This window comes from Rhinoraja longicauda, chromosome 40 (genome assembly GCF_053455715.1).
Source record: "Rhinoraja longicauda isolate Sanriku21f chromosome 40, sRhiLon1.1, whole genome shotgun sequence".
In the NCBI taxonomy this organism is placed as follows: domain Eukaryota; kingdom Metazoa; phylum Chordata; class Chondrichthyes; order Rajiformes; family Arhynchobatidae; genus Rhinoraja; species Rhinoraja longicauda.
The window spans coordinates 3,479,959-3,490,399 of NC_135992.1; the positions used below are offsets into that span (position 1 = coordinate 3,479,959).

General features: G+C 48.7%; 1 protein-coding gene across 1 annotated transcript in view; it reads right to left on the reverse strand.

The window, feature by feature from the left end:
• Positions 1-10,225, reverse strand: part of pick1 (protein interacting with prkca 1) — a 37,907-nt gene extending 27,682 nt beyond the window's left edge. Inside the window, exons 1-2 of the mRNA XM_078430394.1 lie at positions 9,756-10,225; positions 4,715-4,791 (exon numbers count right to left, since the gene is read on the reverse strand). Coding sequence (XP_078286520.1) covers positions 4,715-4,755 — 41 coding nt within the window. The 5' untranslated portion in view covers positions 4,756-4,791; positions 9,756-10,225. The remainder of the gene's footprint in view (positions 1-4,714; positions 4,792-9,755) is intronic.
• Positions 10,226-10,441: the final 216 nt, after the last annotated feature.

Below are 10,441 nucleotides of genomic sequence, written 5' to 3' on the forward strand. Positions count from 1 at the left end.
GACCACAGACGAAATGATGCACCCGAATTTTAACACAGTCTAGAATAAGAAGGGTCTCGACCCGAAACGTCACCCATTCCTTCTCTCCAGAGATGCTGCTCAGCATTTTGTGTCTATCTTCGATTTAAACCAGCATCTGCAGTCCTTTCCTGAACACCAGAGTATCCGGAATTGGACTATTCGAAACGTATAAGATTATTAAGGGGTTGGACATGTTAGAGGCTGGAAACATGTTCCCAATATTGGGGGAGTCCAGAACAAGGGGCACAGTTTAAGAATAAGGGGTAGGCCATTTAGAATGGAGATGAGGAAAAACATTTTCAGTCAGAGAGTTGTAAATCTGTGGAATTCACTGCCTCAGAAGGCAGTGGAGGTCAATTCTCTGAATGCATTCGAGAGAGAGCTTGATAGAGTTAAGGATAGCGGAGTCAGTGGGTATGGGGAGAAGGCAGGAATGGGGTACTGATTGAGAATGATCAGCCATGATCACATTGAATGGTGGTGCTGGCTCGAAGTGCCGAATGGCCTCCTCCTGCACCTATTGTCTATTGTCTAAAAAGCGCCATGGTGGCATGGAGTTGCAGCGGTAGAGTTGAGATTAATGTCACTGGCAAACTGTAATTCTGTACTCAAGCCTAGATCAATAATATACCTCCATAAGAGCTTGAATTCTGACTACTGGGGGCATTCTTTGAAGCACTTCCCTCTGGAAGGCAACTCCGGTCTGTCAAAGCAGCCACAGCCAGACATAAAAACAGCTTTTTCCCACGAGCAGTAGTTCTACTCAACAAACAAAGTCTGTAGTCTTTTTTTTGCTCTGGTTTATTTTCACCCACATGTTTAGACCGTAAAGGTGTATCCTTATTGTTTTGATGTGGTTATGCTTTATTCATAATTGTTAACTGTATGTTTGTGTTGTCATTTGTGAGTGGAGCACCAAGGCACATTTCTTGTATGTGCACATACTTGGCCAATAAACTTATTCATTAATTCATTCCATTGTATCCTTCCTTTCTGCCTGTAAACAAAACGAATCCACCTGCTACCACTGCCCCTTTAATAAATGGCTTCAATGTCGCTGATGTCTGTAAAAAGCAGAAATGAGCAAAGCTCCACATCTAGGGATCAAACACATTACTTCCATCTACCTTCACTGTTCAAACAACTCAATCAATTACTCAAACATGATCTGCCTCGATGAAATCATGGATGGTGGTGCAGCGGTAGAGTTGCTGGCCTTACAGCACCAGAGCCCAGCTGCGATCCTGACCACTGGTGCAGTCTGTACGGAGTTTGTACCTTCTCCCTGTGACCCCAAAGGGCCCGATTTTCGCACTGTATCTCTAAAGTCTAAAGTGAAGTACTCTACTGTTTGTTGCCTGTGTGCCATTGGTTAAGGTTGCACTCTGATGTAGGGTTGCCAACTGTCCCGTATTAGCCGGGACATCCCGTATTTTGGGCTAAATTGGTTTGTCCCGTACGGGACCGCCCTTGTCCCATATTAGTAGGGTTGCCAACTTCCTCACTCCCAAATACGGGACAAGGTGACGTCACCGCCCCGCGCCCCATGTGACCTCACCCAGCCATGAGATGAGGAAAAACTTTTTCAGTCAGAGAGTTGTGAATCTGTGGAATTCTCTGCCTCAGAAGGCAGTGGAGGCCAATTCTCTGAATGCATCCAAGAGAGAGCTAGATAGAGCTCTTAAGGATTAGCGGAGTCAGGGGGTATGGGGAGAAGGCAGGAACGGGGTACTGATTGAGAATGATCAGCCACGATCACATTGAATGGCGGTGCTGGCTCGAAGGGCCGAATAGCCTCCTCCTGCACCTATTGTCTATATTCAAATAAAACCTTCCTTCTTCATGAGCCTTGGGAGTGGAATAACTGATGCGGAACCATGGATGGGTTCATGAGGTCAATTGGGCTTTTCAAACTCGTGTTGAGACCGGTCGGGAGCTCCAAAAGCTGCTCGAGGTTCGACTGGTCCCGACCCCCGGGGTAGATCGCCGGCGCGGGGGAGCTGAGATCCCCCCGATGAAGGAGCTTGATCGCCCCGACGAGGAAAGCTCGCCGCCGGCTACGGGAGTCAAGATCAACCCATCAACGGAAGGTTAGTGCCCCCGACCGCTGGAGGACAAACAAGGGAGAGATTGAACTGTTTTTCGCCTTCTATCACAGTGAGGAATGTGGAGGAGTCGCTGTGGTGGATGTTCATGTTAAAATATATTTTGTGTGTCCTGTTGCTTTTTACTGTTATGACTGTATGGTAAATGAAGTTCCTCGTATGTTGCAAAACATACTTGGCTAATAAAGTTTTATTGTGATTGTGATCTTGAAAACCGTCCTGTTGAATTAACACTGTCCAACGAGGAACTCGAGACCTGGCACAGGGAGGGTGTGACACAAACACCAGGCAACAACGCTCCTGGGCGTCACGGTGGCGCAGCAGTAGAGCTGCTGCCTTACATCGTTACACATGGGTTCGATCCTGGCAATCGTCAAAAATAAATTGCAGAACTTCAAGATAGCAAGGGATAGGTAGAGTCCTCTTCATGTGTCATAATAATTCTGTGCTTTAATGAAGGTTGAAACTGAGCTTGTGGAACTGACACTTACTGCAGTCAGATTCTGTTCTCTGCTGTCAAAGGACAAATCAGAAGTGAGAGGAGTAGAATTAGGCCATTCGGCCCATCCAGTCTATTCCGCCATTTCAATTATGGCTGATCTATCTCTCCCAACTCCATTTTCCTACCTTCTCCCTATAACATCTGACACCTGTATAAATGGCAATTGTAAAACAATAAAATGAGGTTGAAAGAGTAACGGGGCATTTGCTTATTTGTAATGGGGGGGGATTGGGATGTCGCTGAGTCATAGAGTGATACAGTATGGAAACAGGCTCTTCATAGAGTGATACAGTATGGAAACAGGCTCTTCATAGAGTGATACAGTATGGAAACAGGCTCTTCATAGAGTGATACAGTGTGGAAACAGGCTCTTCATAGAGTGATACAGTGTGGAAACAGGCTCTTCATAGAGTGATACAGTATGGAAACAGGCTCTTCGGCCCAACGCCTACACTGGCCAACAATGTCCCAGCTACACTAGTCCCACTTTCCTGCGCTTGGTCCATATCCCTCCAAACCTGTCCTATTCATGTACCTGTCTAACTGTTTCTTAAACGATGGGATAGTCCCAGCCTCAACTACCTCCTCTGGCAGCTTGTTCCATACACCCACCACCCTTTGTGTGAAAAAGTTACCCCTCGGATTCCTATTAAATCTTTTCCCCTTCACCTTAAGCCTACGGCCTCTGGTTCTTGATTCACCTACTCTGGGTAAGAGACTATGTGCGTCAACCCGATTTATTCCTCTCATGATTTTGTCATGTGTTTGTTGATCTGTGTCTTTCGGAGGTTCATGATTTATAATTGTTATAAGACCATTCGGGTGGAAGGAAAATGCTTAAGTGCCTACTACAGTAAATACATCAAAGGAAAATTCTGTATATAAGGAGCAGATGAATCTTTGTTCGGTGAGCAATCTCCTAGATTGCTCCGTGCTCACTGTATTTGATGCTCTTAAATAAAGTCTTGATTGCCTTGCCTGATCTTTGTGAAATGTTTTAAAGTTTTCTTTAACACTACGGTCGCTGTCTGTACGGAGTTTGTAAGTTCTCCATGTGACCCGCGTGGGTTTTCTCCCAGTGTTCTGGTTGCCTCCCACACTCCAAAGACGTACTGGTTTGTAGGTTAATTGGCTTCGGTAAAAAATGAAAATTGTCCCTAATGTGTAGTGCGTGCTTGTATAACGGGTGATCGACGTTCAGCATGGACTCAGTGGGCCGAAGGGCCTGTTTCCGTACTGAGACTCTAAACTAAAGTAAACTTTTCAGAGAGCCGAAGATAGACACAAAATGCTGGAGTAACTCAGCAGGTCAGGCAGCATCTCTGGAGAGAAGGAATGGGTGACGTTTCGGGTCGAAACCCTTCTTCAGACTGATGTCAGGGAGGCGGGACGAAGGAAGGATATAGGTGGAGACAGGAAGACAGATGGAGAACTGGGAAGGGGGAGGGGAAGAGAGGGACAGAAGAACTATCTAAAGTTGGAGAAGTCAATGTTCATACCGCTGGGCTGTAAGCTGCCCAAGCGAAATATGAGGTGCTGCTGTTCCTCCAATTTCCGGTGGGCCTCACTATGGCACCGGAGGAGGCCCATGACAGAAAGGTCAGACTGGGAGTGGGAGGGGGAGTTGAAGTGCTCAGCCACCGGGAGATCAGGTTGGTTAAGGCGAACTGAGCGAAGGTGTTGAGCGAAACGATCGCCGAGCCTGCGCTTGGTCTCGCCAAAGTGGGCCGAAGGGCCTGTTTCTGCACTGTGTCTCTAAAGTCTAAAGTCACCGTGGACCAGCAGCTAGTGGAGAACATGGATAAGTGTCGTATTGGGTCGGGACCCATCTTCAGACTGTCCCGATCCGAAACGTCACCCCCATCCATGTGCTCCAGAGATGCTGGCTGCCTGACAGCACTGGGCGTACGTCAGCGCACTGACTGGGGCAGTTTAAAGCAGCAGCCCATTCACACCAGTCGCACTCAGTAACGGATGGATGATAAATACTGGCCTCACCTACAGCAGCCACATCCCAAACATGCACACAAACCACCAGCAAACAGTTAGAAAAGTCGCCAGGTCACTTTAAGTGATGATTACTCACAATTTATCTTCTTCAATTTCAAAATCCATGTCGCCGTACATGATAACTTCCTTTCAACCTCCTGCTGCTTCCGGTCACTGGAGACGAGATATTGAACAGTTTTATTATAGACAATAGACGCAGGAGTAGGCCATTCGGCCCTTCGAGCCAGCACCACCATTCAATGTGATCATGGCTGATCATTCTCAATCAGTACCCCGTTCCTGCCTTCTCCCCATACCCCCTGACTCCGCTATCCTTAAGAGCTCCATCTAGCTCTCTCTTGTATGCATTGAGAATTGGCCTCCACTGCCTTCTGAGGCAGAGGATTTCACAGATTCACAACTCTCTGACTGAAAATGTTTTTCCTCATCTCCGTTCTAAATGGCCTACCCCTTATTCTTAAACTGTGGCCCCTGAAGTTATCATTTTATTATTGGTAGTTTTTGCCATTCCTGATCACTAGCAATAACTGCACTCATGTAGCACCCGAAAGACAGTAAATTATCCCTGATTAGCCACCAATAGCTGATACTGAGCTACTTAATGAGAAAAAGATACAAAGTGCTGGAGTAATTCAACGGTAGCATGGGGAACAGGGATAGGTGACTTTTCGGTTTGGGACACTTCTGACAGTCTGAAGAACAGTCCTGACCTTAAACATCACATATCCATTTTCTCCAGAGATGCTGAGTTGTTACTCCTGCATTTGATGTTGTTTTGGTAAACCAGCATCTGCAGTTCCTTGTGTCCACTTAATGAAGTACCTCAGCCGGTGACCAAAATTTCATTCAACATAAAACATTACAGACAAGGAGCAGGCCCTTTGACCAACGCTGTCCATGCCGAACAAGATGCCCAGTTAAACTATTCTCCTCTGCCTGCATGTGATCCATATCCCTCCATTCCCTGCACATCCATGTGCCCAGCTAAAAGCCATTTAAATGCCACTATCATAAGGTCATAAGTGATAGGAGTAGAATTTAGGCCATTCAGCCCATCAGCCATTCAATCATGGCTGATCTATCTCTCCCTCCTAACCCCATTCTCCTGCCTTCTCCCCATAATGTGATACCTGTTTGGAAACCCATGCGGTTATGGGGAGAATGTAAAAACTCCACACGGTCAGCACCCGAGGTCAGGATCGAACCTGGTGCTGTGAGGCAGCAGCTCTACCAGCTGCGTCACTGTTATGAGAGCTGTAGATAGGGTAGACAATCAGAACCTTTTTCCCCAGGGTGAAAATGTGAAAGACTAGAGGTCATAGCTGTATGGTGGGAGACGGCTCCCTCCGTAACTCCCTGGTCCACTTGTCCCTTCCTACCCAAATCACCCCATCCCCGGGCACTTTCCCCTGCAACCGCAGGAGATGCAACACCTGTCCCTTTACCTCCCCCCTCAACTCCATCCAAGGACCCAGTCTTTCCAGATGAGACAAAGGTTCATCTGCACCTCCTCCAACCTCATCTATTTTATCCGCTGCTCTAGATGTCATCTTCTTTACATCGGCGAAACCAAATGCAGGCTCGGCGATCGTTTCGCTCAACACCTCCGCTCAGTCCGCCTTAGCCAACCTGATCTCCCGGTGGCTGAGCACTTCAACTCCCCTTCCCACTCCGTCTGACCTTTCTGTCATGGGCCTCCTCCAGTGCCATAGTGAGGCCCATCGGAAATTGGAGGAACAACACCTCATATTTCGCTTGGGCAGCTTGCAGCCCAGTGGTATGAACATTGACTTCTTCAACTTTAGATAGTTCCTCTGTCCCTCTCTTCCCCTCCCCCTTCCCAGTTCTCCCTCTATCTTCCTGGCTCCACCTATATCCTTCCTTTGTCCCGCCCCCCTGACATCAGTCTGAAGAAGGGTCTCGACCCGAAACGTCACCCATTCCTTCTCTCCTGAGATGCTGCCTGACCTGCTGAGTTACTCCAGCATTTTGTGAAATAAATACCTTCGATTTGCACCAGCATCTGCAGTTATTTTCTTACACTCTGTACGTCTTTGGAGTGTGAGAGGAAGCCGGAGCACCCGGAGCAAGCCCACGCAATCACAGGGAGACTGTACAAACTGCGTACAGAGGGCACCCATAGTCAGGATCGAACGCAGGTCTCTGGTGCTGTGAGGCAGCAACTCTACCGCTGCGCCTGTTCCAATCCCAATTTATCCGCCACATATTGGCATTGCCTTTCCTCAGTTTTGTACCATCACCTTTAGACTAGGGGCAATTTACAGTGACCAAATAACCTCCCGTCCCACAGGTATTTGGGATGTAGGAAGGAAAGTCAAAGTCGTAGCAAGAATCTACAAACTCCACACAGACAACACCCGAGGTCAGGATCTAACCACCGGCTCTCTGGAGTCATGAGCCAGCCTGACACCTCACTGTGGGAGAGCAGGATGTGAAAAAAAAAGGGAGCACAAGACTGCAAATGCTGGAATCTTCAGCAAAACGCTACAAGACAAACTGCTGAAGGAACTCAGCAGGTTAGGCAGTATCTTTGGAGGGAAATGGATGGGCAATTTTTTGGGTCAGGACCCTTCCTAAAGATGCTTGGTTTTTATTTACAGGCACAAATACAAGATACTAACTCAATCCTAATACATATAAGAATAATATACCCACTCAAATGCAATAGACTCAAAATGCTGGAGTAACTCAGCGGGTCAGGCAGCATCTCTGGAGAACAAGAATAGGTGACGTTTCGGATCAGAACACTTCTTCAGTCTGAAATATACATCCCGAAACGTCACCTATTCTTTTTCTTCAGAGATGCTGCCTGATCCACTGAGTTACTCCAGCATTTTATGTCTATCTTCAATATAAATCATCATCTGCAGTTCCTTCCTACACATTCAAATGCAATAATTGTTGGCCTTTAGCTTGTCACAAAATGCTGGAGTAACTCAGCGGGTCAGGCAGCATCTCGAGAGAGAAGGATTGGGTGACGTTTCGGGTCAAGATCCTTCTTCAGACTGATGTCAGGGGAGGGGGCCCGCCCCCTGAAGAAGGGTCTTGACCCGAAACATCACCCATTCCTTCTCTTCCGAGATGCTGCCTGAACCGCTGAGATACTCCAGCATTTTTGGTCTACCTTCGACTTTAACCAGCATCTGCAGTTTTCTTCCTACACAATTGTTGGCCTTTTCTTGATACCCCATTCACTGTATCCTACTCTCTCTCCCCAACAACCCTAACCTCCCACCACATCCCAAGACATTTATCTTCCAATCTTGCCCCTTTCCTATCCAAAGCAAATCTCTAAGGGCACAGATCCCAACCCTCTTTATTCACGTAATTTCTCTCTTTGGAAGCCAACCTTATTTGCAAAGATCTCAATCCCTCTCTAGATTGATCCCAAACCAGACCAGAAGCCAAAACTTCTTCACTGTTAATTTGTCCATTCAAAGAACCCAATAACTCTGGTGCCAAAGATTCTGCCAAAATCCACCATCTCTGTGTCCAGTGACAGACCCTGGATTTTTTAAACCTGTATCCCAGCCCTTTGATCCCAAACCACTGGAACACACTGTGGGTGCCAACTCCTGGAATCCAGACTTTGGACCCGAACGCCTGGATCCCGACCCTTGTATTCCACTCTATGGACCCCAACACTGGATCCCAATCCCTGGAACTCAAACCCTAGGCGTGAGATCCCATCCCCTGGATCTCAACTCCAAAGAATCTCAACTCCCATTGGATCCCAACCCTTGAATCTCAACCGCTGGATATTAATCCCCGGATCCCACAACTGGATCCCAGGCATTGGATATCAACTCTCATGGATCTCGTGAATCCCGACCAGTGAATCACAACCATTGGGTCTGAACCACTGGAATCCAGCCCCTGGGCCTCAACTCCCATGGATCACATCCCCTAATCGCATCTCCTCCCCAACCAGTGGGGTCAACTACAGGATCCAATCCCTGAATCTCAACCATTGGATCGGATCCACATGATCCCAGTACCTGGATCCCATCCCCTGGAAGCCGGCCCATGTATCTTGACCACTGGATCCTAACGCCCGGAACCCATCTTGTGCACTGGATCCTAACGCCCAAAACTCAGACCCTGGATGGCAACTCATGGATCCCAGTCCCTGGATCCCATCACCTGAAACCCAGACCTTGTATCTTGACCACTGGATCCCAGCCCCTGGAACCCCTCTTGACCACTGGATCCCAGCCCTGGGTCCCATCTTGACCATTGGATCCAAGCCCCTGGAACCCCTCTTGACCACTGGATCACAACCCCTGGATCCCATCTTGACCACTGGATCCGAGCCCCTGGATCCCATCCGCTGAAACCCAGCCCTTGTATCGACCACTGGACACCAACACCTGGATCCCATCTTGACCACTGGATACCATCCCCTGAAACTCAGCCCTTGTATCTTGACCACTGGATCCCAACCCATGGAACTCTCTGGACCACTGGATCCCAGCCCCTGGAACCCCTCTTGACCACTGGATCCCAGCCCCTGGAACCTTCTTGACCACTGGATCCCAGTCCCTGGAACCCATCTTGACCACTGGAACCTAACCCCTGTAACCCCTCTTGACCACTGGATCCCATCCCCTGAAACCCAGCCCTTGTATCTTGACCACTGGATCCCAGCCCCTGTAACCCCTATTGACCACTGGATCCCAACCGCTGGATCCCATCTTGACCACTGGATCCCAGCCCGCCCTGGATACCATCCTCTGAAACCCAGCCCTTGTATCGTGACCACTGGATCCCAACCCCTGGAACCCCTCTTGACCACTGGATCCCAACCCCTGGAACCCCTCTTGACCACTGGATCCCATCTTGACCACTGGATCCCACCCCCTGAAACTCAGCCCTTGTATCTTGACCACTGGATCCCATACCCTGAAACCCAGCCCTTGTATCTTGACCACTGGATCCCATCTTGACCACTGGATCCCAGCCACTGAAACCTAGCCCTTGTATCATGACCACTGGATCCTAACGCCCGGAACTCAGAGCCTAGATGGCAACTCATGGACCCCAGGACCTGGATCCGAGCGCCAGCCCCCAGCCCCAGCCCCCCGGCCCATTCTCACCGCCTTTCCCTGATGTAGATCCAATGTTGTTTTAGATGACGTCCCCTCCGTGGCAAGATTGTCCGTTCACGTCCTCTTCCGGCCCGGCGACCCGGAAGCGGTCGGGGGCGAGGGTCATCAGCGATTCCCCGCCTGCCAGCATGCGACGTCACCAATGGGCGCCGCCATCTTTGGTACTGGCAGAAGGAATGGGTATGAAGAAGGGTCTCGACCCGAAACGTCACCCATTCCTTCTCTCCTGAGATGCTGCCCGACCTGCTGAGTTACTCTATCATTTTGTGAATAAATACATATACAAGATGTTCAGTGAAATGAAAGTGGCAAAGCCTGCGGATTGTGCTAAACTACAAAACAGAATAGAAAAAAAAATGTTAACACAAAAAATAAATTAATACAGTAAATTAAATTAGTTTAATCCTGGTGATATGAGAGTTAACAGTCCTGATAGCCTGTGGGAAGAAACTCCGTCTCATTCTCGCTGTTTTCACAGCTTGACAGCGGAGGCGTTTGCCTGACCGTAGCAGCTGGAACAGTCCATTGCTGGGGTGGTAGGGGTCCCCCATAATGTTGCTGGCTCTGGATCTGCACCTCCTGATGTATAGGTCCTGCAGGGGGGCGAGTGTAGTTCCCATGGTGCGTTCAGCCGAATGCACTACTCTCCGCAGGGCCATCCTGTCTTGGGCAGA